A 27,212-nucleotide genomic window follows, 5' to 3' on the forward strand; every position below is an offset into this window, starting at 1 on the left:
GGTAGAAGTCAGCAGTCAGGGAAGCTGCTGAAGCAGGAAGCCACTGAACCGATCAGCATGTTGCTGCTTCCGCTGCCAGCTCCAAAGCCACGTGACCCCAGCCAGGTCAGAAAGCAGTGGAAATAAGGAGCCACATCAGAGATAGTTCTCCGGGTCCACGCCCCTTCTGCCAGACTCTGCACCTGCACACATAGTGGCTACCTTGCCCCCTCTCTCTTTCTTCCCGCGCCTTCTACCCCAAAGCAAAAACCTGTATGAATACCTCTCTCCACTTTATTCTAGGAGCCTCCTTAAATACACTGATGAGAAGGACCTACATCACATCCAGAACCCTAGTTGCAATGGAGTCCACAAAATGTCATTTTTAATCTTTCCAGAGGGGTCGGAACGGACATTGAACAAAAGAGTTCACATATCTACTACACTAGCGCCAGTTTTATCTGATATTTGTAGACCCAGAGGCAGTAGCCAACACTTGTTGTCATTGTTACTTCACCCTTATTTTAAATTGAAAAATATCTTTGTTCAGGTGTTTCAGCACTTTATCAGCAGAGTCCGTCAGAAGCTGCACATCGTTCTCTGTATGAGCCCTGTGGGGGAGGCCTTCCGGTCCCGGTGCCGAATGTTCCCATCCCTTGTGAACTGCTGCACTATTGATTGGTTTGTCCAGGTTGGTGACATCCCAGGATACCTCTTTGGGAAGATGGATTCACTTGGTTTTAAAGGGGTAACACATTGTCCAAGAATAACTCAGGTGTACCTGCATTGGCTTTAAAGCCCACTAGGAATTTACTCATATACAAGGTGTAACTATGATAGTCATTGAACAAAGGCTAAACAGAATTTATAAAGGAAGAGGAGACTATTGAATTTAGCAATGTAGAAATTATTAGTCATATTGACAAGAGCGGTTTCAGTGGAGTGATGAGGAGAAGGTTCAAGAGAGAAGAGAGGAGAGGAATCAGGCAGTGAACGTAGGCGACTCTTTCAAGGAGTTTTTCCCTGAGAGAACACCAAGAGATGGCTGGTAGCTACAGGGATACATGAGGTGAAAAGTGTTTTTAAGTGGGAAACACAAATAACACATGTGTGTGCTGCTAGAAACGATCCAGAAAAGAAATCTGTTGATGGAGTAGCAAAGTGTTGTTGTACCAATGCCAATGCGTAGGCAAGAAGAGATGGGATTGAGTCATCAGTGCAGGGGCTGGTCTCCGCAGGGAGTGTGCACAGTGTAGCCAGAGAAGCAGGAAGGAGGGCAGAGTATATGAGCACAGAGACAGGGAGATGGATAGATGTAGGGGTGAGAGTATGCTTAAGTTCTGTTTTCATTGTTTCTGTTTCCTTTGGTGATGTGGGAAGCAAGGTCATCAGCTGGGAATGAAGTGGAAAGAGGAAGTGTTAGCAGTCTGTAGAAGCACTTATGGGCTGCACCAAGAACCCACTCAAGCTAGCTGTCACGAATTTAAAGTGAGGCCAATCGGCATGGTTGTGTGTTTCTCTCTAGCCATGCTCCACTACACAGTCACAGACATGGGGTAACAGAGAGTTGTATTTGACCAAGTTTCAGGTGAGCACAAAGAAACAAGAAAGAAGCAAAGAAGTTGAGGCAAAGAGGAGGGTGATTATAATGATGGACCTGAAGTCCTGCATAATGGACCTGCGTAATAAACAGAGTAAGGACATGAGGTCCTCGTATTGTATGTGATTGTATTCATGGAATTATTCTGAATACACCGAATCATTTATTCATTCAATTAACAAACACTGGTTGAACAACTTCCAAGTGCCAGGCAGTGTGCAGATAGCAAATGCAGACCCAGACCCCTCTCTAGTGAACCCAGCCATTCAGTTCATTAAATATTATAGACATGAGGAGGAGTTAGTTGGGTAAAATGGGGGACAAAGCAAGGAAGAGTTCCAAAGAAATACATTTTCTTACTTGTTAAAATGTACACTGTAGAAATGAGCAACCGATTTTCCAAATTATATCTTTATTTACAGTGGCCTAGAGAAGCACTTCTTTCTGTATCAAAGACATTTTTCTCCAGCGTTGATGCTGGAAAAGAAGAAATGAAAGAAAAGCTTTCCCTCATGTGTGTGAACATTCACTTGAGCGTCTCCAATATGGCAGAACGCTATTACATGGAGCTCCGGAGACGGTACTACACAACGCCCACCTCCTACCTGGAACTCATCAATCTTTTCCTGACTATGCTGAGTGAAAAAAAGAAGCAGTTGGTTTCAGTAAGTTTAATATTATCAAAAAAAAATTTTTTTTTTTGCTTGAAGTCAAAACTTGCCAGAATGAGTGGAAGATCTACACACCATCTTACCTGCTGGAACCTTCTCTATCCTGACATGTGCCCTTAACAACCCACAGCAGACAAAAAAAAGTGTCTCATGCTGTCAGCCCAAAGACCTTCCCCTTCCTTGATATTTATATTTTTTGTACTGTCATTTACATGAGTGTGCCTCAGTAGTAGTGAGCATCAAAGGTAAGCAGTGAATTAGACATCTCTGTAGTATTTAATAAGAACCTTCTGTTAAGCAGTAGAGATGGAGTTTGCTGATCTATCGTGTATCAGTATTTCCCATTAAGAGCAAGGACTTCAGGGGCACCTGGGTGGCTCAGTCGGTTAAGTAACTGACTCTTGGTTTCAGTTCAAGTCATGATCTCACGGTTCGTGGGTTCAAGCCCCACATCAGGTTCCATGCTGACAGTGTGGAGCCTGCTTGGGATTATTTCTCTCTCTCTCTGCCCCTCCCCTGGTCATGCTTGCTGTCTTCTATAGATAGATAGATAGATAGATAGATAGATAGATAGATAGATAGACTGACTTTAAAAAAAAAAAGAGCAAGGACTTCAGTGTCAGCCAGACTATATACAACTTATGTTCTGCCTCTTTCTTGCTACACAACCTTGAGCACATTTTGTAACTTCACTGGGTCTTAGTAGAAAATAAAGATAGAGGGGCGCCTGAGTGGCTCAGTCAGTTGAGCATCCAACTTTGGCTCAGGTCATGATCTCACAGTTCATGAGTTCAAGCCCCACATTGGACTCTATGCTGACAGCTCAGAGCCTGGAGCCTGCTTCGGATTCTGTGTCTCCCTCTCTCTCTCTGCCCTGCCCCTGTTCATGCTCTCTCTCTCTCTCTCTCTCTCTCTCTCTCTCTCTCTCAAGAATAAACATTAAAAAACATTTAAAAAAAGAAAATAAGAAAATAAGGGTAGAACTACCCTATGACCCAGCAATTATACTACTAGATTTACCCAAAGGATACAAAAATGCTGATGCAAAGGGGCACATGCAACCCAATGTTTATAGCAGCACTATCAGCAATAGCCAAAGTATGGAAAGAGCCCAAATATCCATCAACTGATGAATAGATAAAGATGTGGTATATGTATACAATGGAATATTAATCGGTGATCAAGAAGAATGAAATCTTGCCATTTGCAACAACATGGATGGAACTAGAGTGTATTATGCTAAGTGAAATAAGTCAGTCAGAGAAAGATAAATATCATCTCATTTCACTCATATGTGGAATTTAAGAAAGAAATCAGATGAACACAGGGGAAGGGAAGGAAATAAGATAAAAACAGAGAGGGAAGCAAACCATAAGAGACTCTTAAATACAGAGAACAAACTGAGGGTTGCTAGAGGGGTGTTGGGTGGGGAGAGGAGCTAAATGGGTGATGGGCATTAAAGAGGGCACTTGTTGAGATGAGCACTTGGTGTCATGTAAGTGATGAATCACTAAATTTTACTCCTGAAGTCATTATTACACTATATGTTAACTAACTTGGATTTAAATGAAGTAAAATAAAATAAAATAAGAAATATCTATATCCACCCCTTGGATTGTTGTGGAATTTAAATAAAATACTGTTTGCTAAGTACTTGGAATATGATCTGACACACATGAGGTGCTCAGGAAATAGTGGCTGCCATCATCATCACCACTTTCAGGCTATTAACCTGAAACATAAACACTTCAAACAAAATAAAAATAGAAGTATATACCATTAAGATATTTTTAATATTTTTCAGAGGGTTTTTACCTGGTAAATAAATGCATGCTTTGTATAATAACTTGATAAATATTTTGAAACCTGTCAGTTTGAACCAGACTTTCTGACTCACCTTCAAAAACTAGTTATTCCCCATGGGGCGCCTGGGTGGCACAGTCAGTAAAGCGTCTGACTTCAGCCAGGTCACGATCTCGCGGTCCGGGAGTTCAAGCCCCAAGTCAGGCTCTGAGCTGATGGCTCAGAGCCTGGAGCCTGTTTCCGATTCTGTGTCTCCCTCTCTCTCTGCCCCTCCCCCATTCATGCTCTGTATCTCTCTATCCCAAAAATAAAATAAACGTTGAAAAAAAATTAAAAAAAAAAAAACTAGTTATTCCCAGTGTTTCCTCTACCAGGTACCACCCATTGATCCTAGTCAAAAGTTCCTTACCACTGGGAAGTAGGGTTCAGATCCAGCAACCAGAGCTAAGTCCCCAGAACACTGTCTCCCAGAACACTGACAAGTTCTCAGCTGTGTCCACCCATGTTGAGGAAACAGGTTCCTAGATATGTGGCCTCCAGGAATTCCTGTCTGAACTTGTCCCTCGTTCATTCAACATGCTGCCACGCTGCCCAGCTGAGGGGATAAAAATAATACAGTAGGGGCCCTCAGCCAGCCCACAGTCCAGTGACATGCCAACTGCTGTGCCTAGGGGGCATGGATCCAGACTCACCATGGTGACTGTCACACTCATTTCCTAGAGTTCTGTTACCTGAAGATTTCTGTATGTTCACAATTTTAAGCATTACAAACTGATTTACCAATTCTGTAGATGTAAAATTCTAGTACATGTGTAAGGAATGCCAGGAAACTTACAGCTTGTAGTTATAGTTAATAACAGATATTTTTATTGTCATCTAGGCACGTGACCGGGTGAAGAATGGTCTCACCAAGCTATTAGAAACCAATGTACTAGTAGATAACATGAAATTAGAGCTTTCAGCTTTAGAGCCTATCCTTTTTCAAAAATCACAAGATGTTGAAGCCCTGATGGAAAAATTGGCAGTGGATCAAGAAAATGCCGATCAGGTATGCTATGTTAACCGACATTGTGGGCGAGAAGGCTTTGGCCACCAACTTATCACTTATACATCATGCATGAGATTGGAATTTTTTTTTATTTTATATGTAATGAAAATAATTAAGTGATAGATTTAGCAATGCTTTTAAGTTGTAAAAAACCTAGCCTCCATAAATACATTCTCCCTGAGAATGAGAGAACCCAATGAGTGGACAGGGGATGGTGAGAAAAGTACCCCCCCACACAAATAAAAAGGAACAGATTCATCTCCAAAGAAGGAACCGTTTGTTCCAATAACTTCAGCTCAGTTATCCTATCAACATATAAGATGGACAAAGGAGGGCATAAAATGCAACATAGCAAATTCTCTTTCATTATTTGTATAATCCAAAGGGGCAAATATGACTCATTATCATTGGCTTTGTTTTTAAACATTGAAATTCAAATATTGAGGGACTCCTGGGTGGCTCAGTCAGTTAGTCATCCAACTTCGGCTCAAGGAATGATCTTGCAGTTTGTGAGTTTGAACCCGCGTTGGGCTCTGTGCTGACAGCTCAGAGCCTGGAGCCTGCTTCAGATTCTGTGTCTCCCTCTCTCTCTGCCTCTCTCTCTCTCAAGAATAAATAATAACATTTTTTTAAAAAATTAAGAAAAAAACAAATATTGAACCCACCTAAGTAGATGTGTTTCAATGGCTAGGTCCGTAGCATTGTGCAAGAAGATGAAGCGACGGCAAAAGTGAAAGCTGAAGAGACCCAAGCAATAGCTGATGATGCTCAAAGAGACCTTGAAGAAGCTCTACCTGCACTTGAGGCTGCTAATAAAGCACTGGATTCCTTAGATAAAGCAGATATATCTGAGATCAGAGTTTTTACAAAGCCCCCAGATATGGTCATGACTGTTATGGAAGCAATTTCTATTCTCTTGAATGCCAAGTGAGTAATTCAGAGTCACATGTTCCCAGAATGTATGGTGGAATTTCCTTGGTGTTTTTCTACATTGTCATTAATATGTTCTCATTCTCTTTTCCACCTTCTCATGGATGTGGTCAGTCATTCAACAAATGAATTCAACAAGCATTTTTTGGAACATCTGTTTTGTGCTAGATGATGGAAGATCTGAAGCTCTTCTCTCTGAGGCACATATAGTATAGTGGGGAGACAAACATGAAAAATAATAATTTCAAGACATGTGAGATTTGCATAGTAGTAGGAGTTCAAAAAAAAAAGAGTGCTCATGGAGAAGTGTGAGCAGGTTTTTGGGAGAAGATGCTCAGGAGGAGAGTGAGACCATGGGGAGAGCTCAGGGACATTTGATGCTCATGGAATGGACTGAGACAGTGATTGCATCATGCAAGGTCTTGTATTTCAACCTGAAGATAGGTAGTTTTCAAACCTTCTTTACTAATACACATTTTTTCCAATAAAAATTGTAAGAAATATTTCTATGTAAAACCGACCAAGCAAGGGTAGAGGACCCAGAGGACCCCCACCCAGCTTCCCTGCTCACTCTCTGGCCAGCACCTCAGTAGGGCCTGGGAGTTCTTCCAAGCATGGATGAACAGCTCCAACCAGAGGGGACTGAGAATCATTGAATATTTTCGACATGATTGGATTTTCTTGTGAGAAAGACCAACTTGGCAAAAGCTCACAAGGGGCAAGTTTGGCTGAGAGACATAAAACCATTTAGAAGGTGATTGTAGTGTTCTGGCAAGAGATTTTAAGGGTCTAAACTAAGGCAAATGAGGTAAAAAGAATGTGAGTGCCAGGGCATTGTAAAAATAAAACTATTATTTCCATAATGTCTTACATTTCTAAAACTATGATTTGATCATTCTTTTCTCTACCAAAACTGGGTTGTTTGAAACATGAGTCAACCAATTGCTGTCTCACCAGGAATTGTGGTATACTTAACTACCAATTACTGGAATTAGAGTATGGAGATTAAAACTACCCCCTAATTAGGATAATATCTTAGTGTTCTCAGAAGAACACATTTCTTTTGTTCTTAAATCACTTTATTACAGTGCTGTTAACATCATGTCTGTCTTTCAGACCTGATTGGCCAACAGCAAAGCAACTTCTTGGTGACTCTAACTTTCTAAGAAGACTTCTAGAATATGATAAGGAAAATATAAAGCCTCAGATATTGGCAAAACTTCAGAAGTATATTAACAATCCTGATTTTGTGCCTGAAAAAGTAGAGAAAGTGTCCAAAGCATGTAAATCCATGTGCATGTGGGTAAGAGCGATGGATCTATACTCTAGGGTAGTCAAAGAAGTCGAACCGAAGAGACAAAAACTCCGTGCTGCACAGGTATATTATTTGTGTTGTAACATTTAATAGAATTAAAGGCCATAATCATTAATCATTCTAGCTCCTGTGACTTTACACAATATAGACAATAACAGTGCTCTTGAAAATTAGTTTTTGTTGTAAAAAATAGCTGGTGAAGATTATTTTTTCAGGAATGGCCTCTAAAATCAGCCCTTCTGCAGCATAGAAGAAAAATGAGTCCTTAGTATATTCATATCATCAGTCTGATGGTATTTTTGAGGTGCCATTCAGCTCTAGCATCTGATGCTCTGTGTTGCATTTGCTAATACTACCCTCCCCCCAACTCTATGGTGTCATCTGAGGTTCTAAAACCTGCTTAAGCTACAGTTGGATGTGAGGTCCCAAGCAGAACGAAGAATGCTCATTGATGGAGCAGGTTACTGAAAGGACCATGGCTACAGAGCTGGGGCAGCCAATTTTTCTATGAAGATACAGATAGGAGATGTTTTAAGTTTTGTTGCTATGTGGTCTCTGTTGCAATTACTGAACTCTGCAGTTGCAGCACAGAAACAGCCATCAATAACACAGACATGAGTAAGCATGGCTGTGTTCCGATGTCGCTTTATTTGTACACCCAGGAATTGAGTTTATACAGTTATCATCTGTCATGAAATGTTCTTCTTTTAATTTTCCCCCAACCATTTAAAAATGTAAAACCAATCTGAGCTTGCTAACTGTATAAAAACGGGCAGCAGGCTGAATCTGGTTTGCAGACCCAGCTCTAGAGAACTATTCAGGAAAGATTAGTTTTCCCTGTTGTGTGAATATTTCATTCATTTCATCATTTAAAGTTAATCCATTGTATTAACCAGTTAATCTCAAATGCTTGGAGGTTAAAGTACAGCAGTTCATCTGTTTCTCTATTCCTTCGATGATTTATTTTATTGGGTTTTGGTTTGGTTCTGTTTACTTCCACTCATATATTTCGTTTTATATTTGTTTTAACTTTGTATACATATCAAATCTTTTGAGACACGAAAAAGAGAATACAAATCCTATTTTTTTAAGAATCTATTGTAAATGGACAAATTTTACCTTCTTTGGAGACCTTGGATTTTCATTTTAAATATTTACTTAATTTTATTAGGCTGAACTTGATGTCACAATGGCTACTCTGAGAGAAAAGCAAGCCTTGCTAAAAAAAGTGGAAGATCAAATACAGGCCTTACAAGACAAATATGACAAAGGGGTGAACGAGAAAGAAAGTCTGGGTAAGTAACATAAAATTTATGTTGGTCAGGAGATGCCTGCTTTTTTTATTTTTTAAAATATATTTTTTAATGTTTATTTATTTTTGAGAGAGACAGAGGGCAAGTGGGGGAGAGGCAGAGAGAGACGACGACACAGAATCCAAAGCGGGCTCCAGGCTCTGAGCTGTCAGCACAGAGCCCGACGCGGGGCTCGAACCCATGAGCCGCGAGATCACGACCTGAGCCGAAGTCAAGACGCTTAACCAACTGAGCCACCCAGGCGTCCCAGGAAATGCCTGATTTTTAAAAATAGAAGGAGTTTTTGGGTAGTCAGATCTCAGCTTCCACCCAACATAGAGGACGTATTTGCCCTAGATGTACTGCACTGGCCCTTCTAGTGCAAAATTAGAACTGCATGTATTGTATCCGTTCAGCTCCTGTATGGAAGGCTTGTTGAGACATGTTACATTATAACACAAGCAGCATATGAATTTGATCCTGAAGAGAAATACTACGCTGACACAGAGAGAGCCATCTTCAGCCAGAGTAACGGAGTAAGGAAAAGGAGCTCTTTGCTTAGAAGAGGCAAACTTGGACTTGGCCCTGAAATGGAAAATAATTCTGAATTGGTGTGAGGTTTCATAGAGATGTATTGACAATGTCACTATAAACAAAAGCAGGTGAATAAACATCTTATATTTTAGGAAAATACCGAATAACATAAGTTGATTTTCTTAAAATTTTCTAGCAAAAACTATGGCCCTGACAAAAGCACGTCTGATACGTGCAGGAAAGCTCACGGCTGCACTAGAAGATGAGCAAGTTCGATGGGAAGAAAGCATCCAGAAATTCAACGAGGAGATATCAAATATCATTGGGAATGTGTTTATAGCAGCAGCTTGTGTAGCCTATTATGGGGCCTTCACAGCCCAGTATAGGCAGTCGGTGAGTAAACTCCCTTTCTGGGAGGTGAGAAGCAGCTGAAACTGGCAGAGGCAGCATTGGGGGGATCATTTTTCTGATTTTATAGGGGGCCCTCCACTGTGAAGCTTCTCCATGTTGGAAACTTACACACTCCACAGCCCTCCACCTCCCCCATCAGCCAGCAATGGTTTACCCCTAGGATTTCCTGAACACATTCCTTCCTTTCCTTTTCTCCTTAGAAAGTTAGTCATCACTTCCTTAATAGCTCAAGAACCTGGGGGGAAAAGAAAGGGGCAGGGAGACACCTCCCTTCATGGTCAGAAGCAGCATGGAAAGTCAGCCAGGATGAAGTATTCTGAACGGGCACATCTGCTACAATGGGCTAGGCAATGGGAAGGAGCAGGAAACTAAATTATTTGGAGAGATTTTCAGGCCATGTTTATGAAATGCCTTCCTATAAAGGTTTCACCCTTGTCCGTGGGTTCTAAAACCTAATCAGTATAGGACCGTAGATTCCACAGGAGCTCAGGGGTCATCTGGTACCATGTGAGTGGCGCCAATGGTGCTTTTCGACTGTCCCACTCACGGAAGGAGGTAGCATGCTAACAACCCTCTGCCCCATCTTCTAATTGCTAGTAGCATTATGATACTAGCCATTGTGATAACTCCAACTTTTTCACATGCTTTCAGACTCTCCCAAGAGGACAGTACACCCCTGGTTGAAGACTACTGTGACAACATTTGTCGTTTATACCTGAGAAAACTGAGGTTCAGACAAGGGGAGTGACATGCTCAAAGCCACAGCTAGTTTATTGTATAGTTCTAGGCCCCAGGTCTCCTGATTGTTGGTCTTATTGTGTCCTGTGCTTTGATGCCAGGATGCATGTGGAAACCAGTAGAACTTACTTTTAACCGTGACATGTTGTGTGTATCCTCATTTACTGAGTGTTCCTGACTCTATACAAGTAACCTTTCCCCCTCCCACAGCTTATAGAATACTGGATCCAGGACTGTCTGTCTCTAGAGATCCCAATCAATCCTTCCTTCAGTCTCATTAACATTCTTGGTGATCCCTACAAAATACGGCAGTGGAACACTGATGGGCTGCCCCGTGACATGATATCAACAGAAAATGGCATTTTGGTTACTGAAGGGAGACGATGGCCTTTGATGATTGACCCCCAGGATCAGGTGTGTAACAAATGCTTCAGATGAAGAGCAGCCTCCCACCTCCGCTTAATGTTGTGCTGTCTGTCCCAAATTCTAAAAGTGGACTTGAACACTCTTGCAAGATTTTGGGGGTTTAGATCTAGAAGGGAATTTGGAAGTCTTCAAGTCCAAGTTCCTCATCTTGGGTTGGCAGAAGGGGAAGGGGAAGAGTCCAGCTGCTCTGCATACTTGATTTTAATTGGCTTTGTTTAGGGGGTTGGCCATTCGTTTTCTGGTTTCTATGAGAGCAGAAATTCATTCCTATAGAGTCCTTGTTCCTAAGAGGTCTAAAGAATCAGAATGAAGGCAGGGTAGGATAGATTTTACTGCAAGCCTGCCTGGAATTAACAGAATCCCATTATCTGACTCCTAAGTCCATGGATCGTACTGTTCTAAGTGGAGTTTAGGAAAGAGAACTGTTGTCAGAACAAGGAAGACGAGCTTGAATACCTCAGGGATGGGCTTTTCCCCTAGATGTGTCTGTTCTTCATTTGTTCCAAATTTGAATGAAAGGAAGAGTCCAAAACACTGCAGTTTAAAGGGCATTTTTATTTGCAGGGGGCAGGATAGTATTTCTCTTTTCTTTTCTTTTTTTTATCTTTCAAACCTGTTTCCAGGTTGAGCAAAATTTCTAAACTTTAGTCTAAAAACTTCCGCTTTCTAGTCATTTATAAAACTCTAAGTCAAATATCCTGCTCTGTGCTTTCTCATGCAGGCAAACCGTTGGATAAGGAACAAGGAAAGCAAAAGTGGTTTAAAGATCATTAAGCTTACGGATACTAATTTCTTGCGTACACTTGAAAATTCAATCCGACTTGGTTTACCTGTCTTACTGGAAGAGGTTTGCTTTTCACTTTTCTTGGGTTAGTCCCCAACTTATAGACCATATCTGAAATCCTACACAGGCCACACTTGCATTGCCCTAGAGACACCAGTCAGTTCCATTTGCAAATTGGTCAAACCAATTGCTTTGCCTACAAAACCATATACTATCACATGGGGAGCAATCTGTTGACTGAATGATTTTTCTGATTCCAGACAATGTTTTGGTGTTAAGTGGGATGGGCTCTGTTTCCTGACACTGCTGATTCTTTTTTTTTTTAATTTTTTTTTAACATTTATTTTTGAGACAGAGAGAGAGCATGAATGGGGGAGGGTCAGAGAGAGGGAGACACAGAATCTGAAACAGGCTCCAGGCTCTGAGCTGTCAGCACAGAGCCCGACTCGGAGCTCGAACTCACAGACCGTGAAATCATGACCTGAGCCGAAGTCGGCCGCTTAACCAACTGAGCCACCCAGGCGCCCTGACACTGCTGATTCTTAAACCTCACTGCAGCCCTTGATGGTTGACTGCCATGGAAGTGTAACACAGTAATGCCATCAGGCCATCAGGGACTGTCCATCCACACACGCTGATGATGTGAAGCCAACAAGACACTCCAATGGGTGTAAATATCATTTTTTACCCTTCTGGCCTTGGCCAACACAGGAGGGTTCTGTAATGGGTCCTAGGCCCTCACTCAAACCCTGAAGTTACAGGGGAGGGCAAAGTCTCCCAAAATCATTGGTGCAGTTATGTTAGCCCCAAACTGGATTCTTAAACCCCAGTTTACTTGGTAACACAGGAAGCCCTTGGGGAATTTCTTCTCTCATGGCAAGGGACAAAAGACTTTCAATGATGTTCTGCCACGGAACAGCAGAGCCTTGTAACTGTAGCTGAGTGCTTTGGGGAGCAGGGGGTGGGCCCTTGGTCAGCACACCAGCTAGAACAGGATACTCTGACCAGGCCCTTCCTGCTTTCTGTGACTTGGAATCATTAGCCTTATGCACCTAGCTGCTTTCTCCATTTGTAAGGTGGAATATTCCAACTTTGTCTTCACCCCTCCGTGGGTGTGCAATCAGGTTAGCCGATCTCAACCAGCATTTTTTAATGAAATAGGATAGATTTTTAAGAGCATAAAATTATATCATGGGTAGTAAGGGAAATTTTATCTCATAAACTTCTGTTTTAAGAAAATGTACATCCTTGGGCGTCATGTCACAGTATGAAATGGATTTGTTAACTGTGGGTTACAATCAAATTTTGACAGCTCCTAGGCCATGGGCCCCTACCACATACATCCTGACATAAAGATGTTTGTCATGGGGTCTGAGAGCAGTGTCTGCATGCCCAGGTTCTTACCAACCATCAAATCTGCTTTGAGGGAAAGAAAGTAACTATCATACAGAATAGAGGTCCACAAACTTTTTCTGTACAGAGCCAGACATTTTAGTTTTAGGGAGGTGGCCACATACAGTCTCTGTGCAAACATCATTCAAATAGTCTTCTTCGTTTTGGTTTGGTTTTAGAGTTTTGTTCTTATAATCCTCTAACAGGGTGAAAATTTTTAGCTTAAGCGCCATAAAAAAAAAAAAAAAGCCACAGAGGGTGAGATTTGGCCTGCAGGTGGTAGACTGCTATCTCTTGCCTTAGAACAGCCACAAAAGTGAACAGATCATTTGTCTGGGTCCCGTGGAAGACCACCTGCCGAGACCCTCCTTTCTTGGATTCTTCCTTATGGGGATGAATGGCACAGTTAGTCTAAACAGCTGTATTGCCTTCACATGCTCTTACTTTCTTAGGCGAGCATACAGTAAGGAATATCTATCCGGCTTCTGGAAAGTGGCTCATTCAAAGTAGATTTTGAGGCCTAAGGAACTTGGAAAGGTTGATGCCATCCATTTTAATGGCTTGTTTTTCGTGTTTTAACTTTTAAGCTTAGAGAAACCTTGGATCCAGCTCTAGAACCCATTCTTTTGAAGCAGACTTTCATGAGCGGTGGGCGGCTACTCATTCGCCTCGGAGACTCAGACATTGACTACGACAAAAACTTCAGGTTCTACATGACAACCAAACTGCCAAATCCCCACTACCTGCCCGAGGTATGAGCTGCAGGTCTGGAATTCCCAGCCTGAGCAGACTATTATGTGTGATGGTGTCTGACATTTGCTGGGTCCTCCCAGCTCTGTTCTCCCCCTCTGCTCTGCCACTCCCCTTCCTTCCACTGTCCTCCACTCTTGCTTCCCTTCTGAGTCCTGATTCTGATTCCCATTGCCCTTCTGCTCGCCATTCAGCTGGACTCAAGCTCTCCCCACCCGGTCCCTAGGCGCTGCTCCCCTGTCTGCCACCCTGCCCACTTTCCGGTGCGCTGCCCTCTGCACCTCTGCAGCACTGTCACCTTCTCCCTCCCTGACCACAGCTGCTTGCACAACACAGGGCAGCATTGCCTTCTAACCATTCTTCTCCCTCCTTCAGCTCAAGGCCATTCGTGCCCCTCTTGTGGTGGCTCATAAATGAACCAGGGCTTCACTGAGAGTCTGTGGGGAGAGGGGGACATGCCTACATTTACATGTGCAAATACCCTTGGCATACAGCCCCAAATAAAGAAGTTGCCTGCTGGAAACATCTGGTGACTGGCACTTTGGAGAGTCAGGACTCAAACACCCAGGGTGTCTGTACTTAGAGTTCTGGAGCGGGGAGCATCTTGTCCTCCCTCATGCCCTTAGACCTTGAGGGGGTCTGTGTGCACTTCACTTCCATACAAACGTCCCTGAGCCACGACAGGATCCAGAAGTACCCTTACTCTGGTGCTGCAGAGCCCAAGGCAGCTGCAGCAGAAATGAAGACAGCTGGGCCTCCTCTCCCTTCCCACAAGGGGCTCCAAGGGCTCGCTCCACCCCTGCCGTCCCTCAGCGCTGCCACAGCTCCAGGCACAGCCGCACACGCTGCAGGGTCCCCCCCAGCCTGGTGCTTCTCCCCTTCTCCGACAGGGCAGTTAGGGAAGCAGCTTCACAAATGGGAACTTACTCCTTCACCCCGGCCCCTGAACAATAAAATCCTTGCATAAACCCTCCACAGTGCCATGTTCACCTCAGTTACTGAATTTGTCACAGCGGCCTGTCACTGAACACACTCGGGTGACATGAAACTGGCACACTTGTTGAGTAAGAGGAGGGAAATGCCGCCAAAAGCCCAGGTAGGTCTTTCCTTGTCAGCCTTGAGGGGTTTCATTCACACAGCTGCTGCCAGAGCCCGTGTCCCGAGTCCCACTGTAAAGTGCAGAGAAGCGACCACTGTGCCGACATACAGCCTCCGCAGGCATTGAACTTTTGGGAGGGAGCATCGCACACCTTACCCAACACTAGCTCTGCGTCTGTGGGCCAGTGATCCCGTGTTCTGGAGCCCCAAGTGGAGAGAAAGCCTACTTCAGGATTTGCTGAGATTAGATAAGAATAGCATGCAACATACAGGACATTCAAACACTTTTTTTTCTTTAGCTGTTAACTTACTCAAGTAATATTATAGCAATAATTTTTTATTGAAATGTTATGATGACATAAAATGTGTAAAGCTCTAGGGGCGCCTGGGTGTCTCAGTCGGTTAAGCGGCCGACTTCGGCTCAGGTCATGATCTCGCGGTCCGTGGGTTCAAGCCCCACGTCGGGCTCTGTGCTGACAGCTCAGAGCCTGGAGCCTGTTTCAGATTCTGTGTCTCCCTCTTTCTCTGACCCTCCACTGTTCATGCTCTCTCTCTCTCTGTCTCAAAAATAAATAAATGTTAAAAAAAAATTTTTTTAAAAAATGTGTAAAGCTCTATTTAATATCAATAATAGCTTCATTTTAACAAGCACAAACTATGCACAAGTCACTATGACTAAGTGATTTTATTATCTCATTTGGTCTTCGCAGTTACCCTATGACTTGTAACTATTAGCATCCCACTTTTTAAGTATTGGGAACCAAAGCTCAGCATGGATGAGCGGCTTGCCCAACACACATGAAAGGGGCACCTGGAATCAGAACCCAACCTTTCTAACCCTTTGCTGGCTCACCTTTCCTTAAAGCACCATGTAGGATTCTAAGATCTGTGGCCTGTGAGGAACAAGACTGTCACTTACACTGCAGGGAAAACCGTATTAGGATTTTTGTAAGACACGATATGCTTGGTGGGTTTGTGGGTGGGTGGGTATGTTCACAGTTAGACCTGAGATATATCCAGTTGGGTAAAAATGGGCCATTTCCACTAAAGAAAGCACTTCTTATTTTATTTGTATGAATTTAAGCATTTTTATGTAAACCTATGCTTCTCTTCCAGGTGTGCATTAAAGTCACCATCATCAATTTCACTGTAACCAAATCAGGTCTGGAGGATCAGCTGTTAAGGTAAAGAAAAAAACGGGGGTGGGGGGGAAGCAAAGGTTTCCTAATATTTTGTAGAAATTTTGACAAAGAAAACATTTTAATGTGTGGAAGCAGCAGTCATGAGTCCTCAGTCATAAAGAGGGTAGGAAATGGCCAGGTTCTGTATCTCCTGTCACTTTTGTAGCTGCCACGCTTGTCCACAGTCTTCTCAAGGAGGTCAGGGAAGTGCCCCTAATTCTCAGCCACGGTTTGGTCCAGGCCTGCAGCCCAGCCTGGCCTCTTCTCCTCTGCTGGGCTTTCCAGTCCTGGGCAAGTGAATGAAGTCAGTCATCCTGTGGCTCCTAGAGATGCATTGCTCCGCACCTGTGGGGAAGAAGGCTACTCCCAAATAGATCTTTCCTATTTTTACTTGTCTCTAGGTGTTTTCTTAGTGTACAGTTTTACCTGCATTTGTCCACCTCAAAAAAATGAAATACCCTCCTTCAGTGTATACTCTGTAATTCATCTCCATTTCCCAAAAATGAGATTATGAATTATTGATTAATTATCAGAATTAGCCAAGAGGCCTAGGAGACAAAAAACATTTAATATTTATTGAAATAATAATATTTATATTACTTAACAATGAATTTTATATATGTATATGAGGATATATGTGTATATATGTATGTGAGTGTGTGTGCGTATGTATACATACATTAAAGGAAAATATAATTTGACCCATGTTCAAAAAAAATCAAGTCAAATTCATCAAGTCAAGTCAAAATGGAGACAAGCTGGCTGGCTCAGTCGGTTAAGCATCCGACTTTGGCTCAGGTCATGATCTCAAGATTTGTGGGTTCAAGCCCCACATCAAGCTCTGTGCTGACAGCTCAGAGCTCAGAGCCTGGAGCCTGCTTCGGATTCTGTGTCTCCTCTGTCTGCTCCTCCCCTGCTTGCACTCTGTCTGTCTATCTCTCTCTTTCTCTCAAAAATAAACATACATTAAAAAAACTTTTTTAAAAAACGGAGTCAAGATCATCCTGATTGATTACTATTATCACTGAGTTTAAGTCTTGTTTTCCTTGTTTATTTTAAGAATTTATCCTGCCAACTGCTAACTTGCTTAACTTCTGCTAGGCAGACAAAGGGCATTTCACCATAGTTTAAGGACATGTTATAAGGACATGGCTGAACACTCTCATACCAGTGTATTCCCGTGAAAAGTTAAGCTTAGTTGCGTGACCAGCTGTCAGCACATTACTCTGTCTGAGACAAGCGAAGTGCTCAGAGAAGGGAAAATGTTGAGACTTGGTCATGGAGTACAAAATCTCCAGGTTATATTGTATACTCCTCTCTTCTGAAAAAGTTATTTGAACAAATGAATTTGAGATGATTATTTCTTATGGTGTCCATATTGTAATTTTTAAAGTTTCTGAATTCAGTATGTACGTATCAAATGAACAGTGGGTTATTCTATGAGGCAGTTCATCCTAGTGGGTGATAGCATGTGCCCTGGAGTCAGCTAAGCCAGCTACAAGCCCAGCCCTGCCTCTCATACTCACGTGATCTCAGAAAGTGACCCACTAGGGTCTGTTCCCTCATCTGCAAGCTGGGGTAGTAACCACAGTGCCTACCTCAAAGGAGCATTCAAAAGATTAAAAGAGAGAATCCACATAAAACTCTGAGCAGGGGGCCTGGCACATAGTGATGCTTAATGAAGATAAGCTCCTACAAACAGGGGGCTGGGAGCAAATTATGCATGGACAAATAAAGGGAGACATAAGTTCCCATGTCTGGGCAGGGGCAGAGCTGAAGGTAAGGCCCCTTTATTAGACGCCATTAAGACTCGTTTCATGGAGGTGGTGAGATTTCAGCATCTCCCATAAAAAGAATGTTCCAGGCACCATATTCAGCCTGGTACAAGCAAGCATTAGAAACAGAAATTGAATGATTAGAAAGATCATGCACTGAGCAGGTGAGAGAAGATGAGCAGAAGCCATGGGGACTGTGGTAGGGTGTCAGTTTTGAAATACAAGCTAAAGAATCACAACTAACATGTTATTCAGTGAATAGCCACTGTAGAAACCCAACAAAAGAGGGGCCTTGTGCATTAGGACATGGCTAGTAGCATTAGTACTCAGCTAAGTAGCAAAGAAAAAGAGAAGCAACTTTCGGGCAATAATAAAGTCATAACTTAAGCATTCAAACCTTGGTTCCAGTGATGTGGTACGACTTGAGAAACCTGAGTTGGAAGAACAAAGAATCAAGCTCATTGTGAGAATAAACACTGATAAAAACCAGCTGAAAACTATCGAAGAGAAAATCCTGAAAATGCTCTTTACATCTGAAGGAAATATTCTGGACAATGAAGAACTTATTGACACACTCCAGGATTCAAAGGCAAGTAAAATATTTTGAGTATTTATACAAAGTGTCTTGGTTTTTTGGGTGCCTGGATGGCTCTGTCAGTTAAGCATCCGACCTCAGCTCAGGTCATGATCTCGCGGTCCACGAGTTGGAGTCCTGCGTCGGGCTCTGTGCTGACAGCTCAGAGCCTGAACCTGCTTTGGATTCTATGTCTCCCTCTCTCTCTGCTCCTCCCCGGATCACGCTCTGTCTCTCTCTGTCTCTCAAAAATAAATAAAAACATTTAAAAAAATGTGTTGCCGCAAAAGTTACACCTGCAGCTTTTGAGGATTCTGCAAAGTCTTTTCAGCAAGAATGGCAGCCGCACCTGGGCTGCTGGGGTAGCACCAGAGTGTGTCCCACTGGCAGAGTCCCTCACCCCCCAGTGGGAGAGGAGGGAAACTGTACACAATAGCTTCTCTCATCTTGTCTGCATTTTTAAAATAAAGCATGTAAAGAACCGGGACAAGGTGTAAATTGAAAGGAAAAACAATTATATTCACATTAATGTCACCCCTTCAGGAAGCCTCTCTGGTATCCCCAACTGGAATTAATCTCTTCCTCCTTAGAACACCAGTAGCGACTCATCCGACTCTCTTTTATAGCACTTGACACTGTTTACCTTATGTCACCATGATCTAATTACATGTCTCATCTCTCGTGTTAGGCTGTTCAATCTGGTGTCGAATCCACAAACTGTTCAGCTTGATACTCCTTCTCCAAGGGCTCACCGTGGTGCTTCGCGTGTAACTGGTGTTCAGTAAAAATGTCTTGCTAGTAAGATGAAGTTCTACATTAAACGCATAATCTTGCACTGAATTGTTTGGCAGATTCAAACCACAATTTTAAAACTATACTGAGAATACAGCCTGTAAAATGATTTTCATCCATTCGTGAGAAACAGAAAATAATTTACTTTAAAAAACCCTTTGACAGGGAGTACAGAAGGTACGTTCTTTGTCTTTCACTGACATCAGAAATGGTTTACGGCTTTACATCCTACAGTCTCTTTACGATCTCCGTATTCAAACAACAAACAAGTAATTCTGGGGCTCCCGTTTCTTTCCTCTCTTTGTCAGTCTCTTTATCCTCTTGCCATTCATTCTTCCTCGGGTTTTTATCTTCTGGAAGTTGGTGGCTAACCCATTTATTTTTTGCCATCAAAACTTTACACACAAATTGCTTAAAGAATGTGCTATTTGTACAAGGTTTGTGATAGGATTCCCTGCCTTCTTGGTGTGCCCCACCCCCCACCCCCCCACAACTTCCTCCATAAAGACAGCTACATTCATCTCTTTTTTGTTTTGGTTATTTGGGGTTTTACATCTTTTCCTCAAATAATAGACTCATATTGCTACTTCTTGGGTTTTTCTTTTATACATTCAGAGGTTGTCTATACCTCTACCACACCCACACCCCCCACACCCCCTTTCCTCCCATCCCCCAGCCTCCCACCATAGTTCCATCCTGATTATAGTTAAACATCCAATGTTTACATTGCCTAGAAATACAAAGTCTCCTTAGCCCCTGCGAGTATTGCAGGGGCTGAGAGAAGGGCTAGGGCGTCACCCTTCAGTATGTATACACTTACCAAATCTCTGTTTTCATTGCGGAACCAGGCCCTCAATTGTGCCTGGCTTCCTTCCATCAAAAAATCCTCTCTTTTAGGGGCGCCTGGGTGGCTCAGTCAGTTAAGTGTCCGACTTCAGCTCAAGTCATGACCTCACCCTCTATGAGTTCAAGCCCCATGTCGGACTTTGAGCTGTCAGCACAGACAGTCTGCTTCGGATTCTGTGTCGCTCTCTCTGCCCCTCCCCCCCCCCCAAAAATAAATGAACATCAAAAAAAAATTTTGTTAAGCCTCTCTTTTAATTTCCCCAGGGATGAAACCTCTATTTTCCAGTCAGAGTGGGGTTAAGGACAATCCCCTGACTGGTGGTGGGGAGATGACTTGGGAGTCTATCAACCAATGCTTATTTTAGGCCCTTCCCGCTTCCAGTGTTTGGATGCCTCTCAAGCCTCTGAAGGGGATTTGTATTTTACAAATTGAGTGACTTCTTGGCTTTCCCCTTTGCAGCCTAGGAAACTGTTTTCCTGGGTCTGCTAAGTCATTTACCATTCTACTCTGCTTTCTGGTTCTCACATTGTATTGACATTTCCTCTTCCATTCTTCCTATCTTTGTGAGTTTGCACTGTTTTTAAAAATCCCTTTACTATAATTTTGTTGTGGTTTCAGTAGGCAGTAAGGTAGATACATGTGTTCTGACTGCCTTCTTTCTCTGTAAGCTGGTTTCTTTCTGTGTCTGCAGGGAGTTGCCTTACAGATATCCTTTCTACAGGGCAGAGGTAGGATCTATTATTCCTGGGCCACATTTCCTGCCATTTCTTGCCTGTACTTTATACTCCCCTAACCTCCCAAAGCCCTCAATTTATTTCATTTTTTAAAGTTTGTTTATTATTCGTATGTTTTTAGTAATCTCTACACCCAACATGGGGCTCAAACCCATGACCCCAAGATCAAAAGTCACATGCTCCCCCAACTGAGCCAGCCAGGCACCTCCCAGACCCTTCATTTTAAAATATGTATCATATTCCCTGATTACTGCTGAGACCTCAGGTCTCTCGGGCATAATACCTGTAGGTAGTTACTAAACTCAACTGAAATATATACAAACAATTCTAATACTCTCTGGCAAAAAGAAGAAAATAGTCCACTTTGCTTTCTCTTTAGCCCTGGTGGAGTCTTCATTATCAGGGCCTCGAGCTCCCCCCAAAATAAAGAATTGTTTGCAGGTGGGTCTCCTTGATCCAACTGCTTCCATATCAACTTCCTTTTTCCTACTCATATGTAAATGTTCTAGTTGAATCCAGTACTGAGCTTGAGGCTTCCCATGCAGCTCTGCTCTTTCTTGTCCCCTCAGGTTCCTAAGGGGTCAACACAGAGAGAGAGTTTGAGCCTTTGGTTTCTGGAAAAAGCTGAGTCCCTCCCTTCCCTTTCCTGGAGGACAGGGGTGGACAGTCTAGAATTAATTTAGCCACTAGCCACATGTGGATATTGAGCCCCTGAAATGTTGCTAACCCGAATTAAGATGTGTTGTTACATACCAGATTTCGAAGACTTAATCTAAAAAAAAAAAAAAAAAGTAAAAATATCTCGGTAATTTTACATGGATTTTATGCTGCTATAATCAACATACTTTGGGTTATATTGGGCTAAATAAAATTATTGTTAAAATACATTTCACTTGGGGCGCCTGGGTGGCGCAGTCGGTTAAGCGTCCGACTTCAGCCAGGTCACGATCTTGCGGTCCATGAGTTCGAGCCCCGCGTCAGGCTCTGGGCTGATGGCTCAGAGCCTGGAGCCTGTTTCCGATTCTGTGTCTCCCTCTCTCTCTGCCCCTCCCCCGTTCATGCTCTGTCTCTCTCTGTCCCAAAAATAAATAAACGTTGAAAAAAAAATTAAAAAAAAATACATTTCACTTGTTTCTTTTTACTTTTAATAAACTGAGAAAAGACAGAATTATATATGTGGCTCACATTAGGTTTCCTTTGGGCAGTGGGGTCTAGACAGAAAGCCTGTTAGACCCCCTTTTAGCTCTCCTGTCAATAGAGCAAGTACTAAACAGCAGTTCGCATAGTGATTTTTCTAGTCCCTGCCCTAGACTCTTTGACTTTCTAGACACAAACCTCCCAACCCAGGGATATCCACAGCTGAAAAAAATGGGGGTTGAGAGAAGAGGACAAAGACAGATAGCAATATAGAGAGACTGAGGGAGACAGAGAAGGGAATCTTAGAAAACCCATTGGCCAAAAGTCTCCCCAGAACCACTAACCTAAAACAGAACAGCAAAGAACAGCAAAGACCTTGAAAATATCTCCAATTTACTTAGGTTATAACCCTTCACAAACAACAGCTACTATCCCCAGGTTTCCTTATGTTCCTCACACCTGGGAATGCTAGGGAAAGAAAGAATGCTAGTCTTCCTTGTTATTCCAAAATGGGATATGACACCACTTCCTTCCAGCCTCTCTCCACCCCCCTCTTTGGGGCAGTTTCATGGATGCCCCTTCTCCCTTCATACCTTCTTCTGTTATGTGAACCCTGCATCATTTCAGGACTGCTCAGGGGGAAGTCAGGGAGCATCTGGGAGTACTCTGTCAGGTGTCCCTTTCAGAAACACGTCAGATTTGAATCTCAGAGAAGCGCTGCTCTGGTTTTGTCAGCTGTTCCCATTTGCCTACCCCCTTCTCTGGAAGGACAGTGGTTAGCTTGGTCCTGAGATTCAGTCATTCTATTATTGTAATCACTAAGTCACCATATCCTTATTTCTGTCCTAGACCTAATTGGGTATATGCCAAAAATCCCACCATTTTTTTAAAAAAATGGAACCTAAGAACTTGTTTTTGTATCTTTTATTCAGATCACTTCAGGTGCCATTAAAATCAGGCTAAAGGAAGCTGAGTCCACTGAACTGATGATAAATGTTGCTCGTGAGAAGTATCGTCCAGTAGCCACTCAAGGCTCTGTTATGTACTTTGTTATTGCAAGCCTCTCAGAAATAGATCCTATGTATCAGTATTCATTAAAATATTTTAAACAGGTAAGTATGTTGTTTTGTCCATGAAATCTATGTCTTTGGTTTCCCTTTAAACCCCATTGAGTTATGTTTTTGACTCAGACAAATCATGAGTCTATTTATCAGGTAAAACCCTCTAGGAGTTTGGGTTCAGTCTTTTGGTTCAAGAGCAACCCACCTGCCATGTCTTCTCAACACTCAAGTGCCCAGCATGCACAGAAAACTGCAGAGGAAGAAAGGAAAGATTTATTCTTGACCTCCTCGACTAACCCATTTAGACTCTGCTTGTCAGTGGGAAGGGTAGCAAAAAATTTGCACCAGTCTTTTACCGAAAACATTCCCTATGTCTTATTTGGCAGTTCCTCCACATTGCCTTGGGTGGTGGGCTTCTCTCATCTACTGGTCTCTGACCTCCCAGAAGGCAGAAATGAAGCCTCAGCCATCCCTGCCTCCCCACCGTGCTGCTACGTAATTAGTGTTTCATGAATAAAGAGTCTGTTTCCATCCCTCCATAAAAGAGCACTTGAATTTTTATGACATTAGACCGAACTTGGTTTTGCCTCTAAGTGTCTTGTTCAGGTTATAGTTAAGGGTCCAGCAGCAAGAGGAACTGCAGGAGAGAATGGAAATGAATAATTGGAAGAAATGAGAGGCATGTTGTTTAGACGCACCTGGGCTCTCTTCCCACAAGATGTGCATTTGCTTTAGCAGCCTTAAAAACCATTTGTTCTGGGGTCAGATCTCAGCTTCTAAAGACAGGGCTTTGCTGTTCTCATGTCTCTGTTTCCTTCCTTTCGTTGGCAGGTATTAAACTAAGCAAGGTCACAGGATGAGAAAATCCTTGAATTCCACTTAAATGACTTTCATAATGGTTTTGGAGGTTTTGGAATTCATGCTTTTCAAGGTTTTAAAATCTCCTTCAGGAAATAAAAATGAAGATGCTCTGAGAATATCTCAAGCTGACAGAAAAAGGGCTATGGGATGAAATCATCAATGCACTGGGGTTTTTCTGTTTAGGAGGGAAACTAGAGACCCTAAACATATTTGTACGTGACCAAACTGGCCTGGGCATCATCTCCCAAAGCCATTCATAAATGCATGTCATGTTGAAATTATTTAGGGTGTATCAAGATTCACCGTGTTTTATTTTGGCACTAAACATCACATCTCCACTGGATTTTAACTTCTCTGTTTCTCATTAGGTTGTTAAAGAAAGCTCCATCCTCTTTTCTTCTAAGTGTTTTACAGCTACAACTCCATTCCCCTTTGTCGACAAAACTTTGGGGAGAATTAACAAGGGCTTTCCCTTAAATTTCAGAGAAGATTCTAGCACATTCTTCCCACATCCTAACAATTATGTTGGAGAAGTGCCAAGAAGTGCACATGACCTTCCCTTGCCCTTACATCTCTCACCCCAAAATGATTATCAAATTTGAGTTAAGGACATGAAAAAACTGGTTCTGCCAGCTCACCTCCATTTTCCAGTTTTCTGCCTCACATCAAGATGATGCCTTTTTGAATATTGTTAGGTGTTTGGCAGTGGTTCATTGCTGAAAGATGGGGTGGGGGGAACAAAGGAGAATGCAGAAAATAAATATCACTTATCAATTTGGGATGAATTCTGGCTTTTTCATAGTACATTATTCGTCTCCTGTGCTGCTACTGACTCACAAAATACAGGACCAAGAAGGGCAGGAGTGAGGAGCAGGGATTTTTTTTTTCTCTACAGGAATTGAATTAAATCCAAGACATTGATAGAGCTCTCTTTCACACAGTTGTTCAATACAACAATTGAAACATCTGTAAAGTCAGACGATCTAGAGCAGCGCATGGAAATACTCCTGGAACAAACGCTTCTAACCGCTTATGTCAATGTTTCCAGAGGACTCTTTGAGCAACATAAACTCATCTACAGCTTTATGCTGTGTGTAGAGATCATGCATCAGCAAGAAAGCCTAACTGATGCCGAGTGGAATTTCTTTCTCCGAGGTTCTGCAGGATTAGAAAAGGTATGTGTTTCACGTTTGGATTGTAAATGTTATTCTAAATAGAGCCCACAAGCACCTACCAATGCTCTGTAGTGGCTGAAGGTTATACATTTGGTTGTGTGTCCCAGAGATGTGGGCACTGAGGGTCTAATGGGCCAGGCTGTCACTCAGCAATGTCTGTGCAATTTCTATGCAGCAGTGTCCTGGGATGCGGGGAGCAACCAATGAACTAGTAGATGTGATCATGTTTTGAAAAGTTGACCATCTTACAAATATGAAGAGTTAAAATTCAATAATGTTGTAACTCATAGATTTGGAAATACTGTTTGGGCAATCATGACTCTCTCTTCCCTGGACACAGCTTTCATTATAAAGCACAGGACGTAATTTAACTGGACTGTCACCTGCAATACCGTAATACGAGTTCTGCTGCACTTGCCTTCTTTGCATTCATCTTTCTATCGAACTTTCTCCAGCCCCTTCAGCTGGACTATGTCACCTCCATACTACAGACCTGGTCAGCCACAGAAGTGAGCCATGCCCCCACAACTCTTGACTGAAGTTCCATCTTAACCCCACTTTAAATTCTTGGCTCTATCCTCCCAGTCTTGAGCCCCACCCTTGGTCCCTGAAGACATGACATCTGCACCTGTTTGCCAGTGTTTGAGCCTCAGTGTATTGATGAGAGGTTGAACTTCATGCTTTTTTTATTTGACTTTCAGTGCCCTATGCTCCCAGGACAAACCCAGACAAGACCTCTCCATCAGAGGTCCTTCCTCCCCACTCCCCACCCATCTTGCATGCATTCATATTCTATTAATGCTTTCTTAATGCTATCTTTTTTTAAAATTTTTTTTAACATTTATTTATTTTTGAGACAGAGAGAGAGAGCATGAACAGGGGAGGGTCAGAGAGAGAGGGAGACACAGAATCTGAAACAGGCTCCAGGCTCTGAGCTGTCAGCACAGAGCCCAACGCAGGGCTCGAACCCACGGACTGCAAGATCATGACCTGAGCCGAAGTCGGACGCTTAACCGACTGAGCCACCCAGGCGCCCCTCTTAATGCTATCTTAACTTCATAATCACAGTTAATACATACAGAGGGCTTGCTTTGTGTTTTATGTATATCAGCTCATTTATTCCTCTTAGTATTCCTCTTAATGTGAGTTCCTAATTTTGTCTCCAGCCTTCAGATAGACAATTAAGCACAGAGAGATTAATTTGTCATGTTCACATACTTAATAGGATTTGGAACCAACACTGGAACTCTCACAGTCAGTCTGTAGAGCTTGCACTCTTGCCCACTTCACTCTACTGCTATTAGTCACTCAGCCAGGCCTTCCCAGTGCACTATTGTCTTTCTTTCCTCATGGCACTCTGTTAACAGCCTTGTTTACAGTTTTCTCTAGCAGAGGCTTGAAAAAGTTAAAGAACTTTCCAGAATCAGATAACTAATGCATGACAGAGTCTCATTCAAACCTATGTCTAAGTTTCTAAAGCCCATATCCATTCCAGTACCACATGCTACTTCTCATGAACAACATATTTTGAAAAGAAATGTAAAATATGTTTAAATAGCATCAAACACAAAACTTACAATTGGGGGTGCCTGGGTGGCTCAGTCAGTTGAGCATCTGACTCTTGATTTTGGCTCAGGTCATGATCCCAGGATCATGGGATCAAGCCCCACGTCAGGCTCCATGCTCAGCATGGAGCCTGCTTAAGATTCTCTCTCTCTCTTGGGGTGCCTGGGTGGCTCAGTCAGTTGAGCGTCTGACTCTCAGTTTCAGCTCAGGTCATGATCTCATGGTTCTAGGTTCAAGCCCCATGTCAGGCTCAGTGCAGGGCCTGCCTGGGATTCTCTCTCCCTCTCTCTATGCCCCTCCTTTGCTTATGCACTCTCTCTCTCAAATTAAATAAATAAAAATCTTAAAAAAAGATCCTCTCTCTCTCTCTCTCTCTCTCTCTCTGTCTCTCCCTCTCCCTCTGCCCCTCTCCCCCACTCATGCTCTCTCTCTCTAAAGTAAAAGAAAGACAAAAACACAAAACTTAAAATTAGAAATCATCCTAAGAAACTTCTCAAAAGTTTTTTATTAAACTTTCTTTTCCTCTACCACGAGGAAATTAGAATGATTCTTGACTGATTTTTTTTTTTTAGAAATGTGTTTGGAGGACATCTTTTATCTGGTCACTTTATTTAGTTACTCATATTTTAATACTAGTATTTCCCATTTTTATCATAAATGCTATATATCAATAAAATCATTAGAATACAAAAGCAAACTACATGATCATCTTAGTAGACACAGAATAAAGCATTTGAC

At 42.5% G+C, this 27,212-nt stretch overlaps 1 protein-coding gene across 1 annotated transcript in view; it reads left to right on the forward strand.

Moving 5' to 3' along the window:
- Positions 1-27,212, forward strand: part of DNAH6 (dynein axonemal heavy chain 6) — a 231,828-nt gene that overhangs the window by 152,776 nt on the left and 51,840 nt on the right. The window contains exons 48-61 of the mRNA XM_047854641.1: positions 530-670; positions 2,002-2,244; positions 4,934-5,101; positions 5,793-6,028; positions 7,148-7,409; positions 8,518-8,641; positions 9,369-9,565; positions 10,532-10,735; positions 11,469-11,594; positions 13,511-13,675; positions 15,888-15,955; positions 18,136-18,316; positions 22,744-22,923; positions 24,675-24,908. Of these exons, the coding sequence (XP_047710597.1) occupies positions 530-670; positions 2,002-2,244; positions 4,934-5,101; positions 5,793-6,028; positions 7,148-7,409; positions 8,518-8,641; positions 9,369-9,565; positions 10,532-10,735; positions 11,469-11,594; positions 13,511-13,675; positions 15,888-15,955; positions 18,136-18,316; positions 22,744-22,923; positions 24,675-24,908 (2,529 nt within the window). The remainder of the gene's footprint in view (positions 1-529; positions 671-2,001; positions 2,245-4,933; positions 5,102-5,792; positions 6,029-7,147; positions 7,410-8,517; positions 8,642-9,368; positions 9,566-10,531; positions 10,736-11,468; positions 11,595-13,510; positions 13,676-15,887; positions 15,956-18,135; positions 18,317-22,743; positions 22,924-24,674; positions 24,909-27,212) is intronic.

This window comes from Prionailurus viverrinus, chromosome A3 (genome assembly GCF_022837055.1).
Source record: "Prionailurus viverrinus isolate Anna chromosome A3, UM_Priviv_1.0, whole genome shotgun sequence".
Classification (NCBI taxonomy): domain Eukaryota; kingdom Metazoa; phylum Chordata; class Mammalia; order Carnivora; family Felidae; genus Prionailurus; species Prionailurus viverrinus.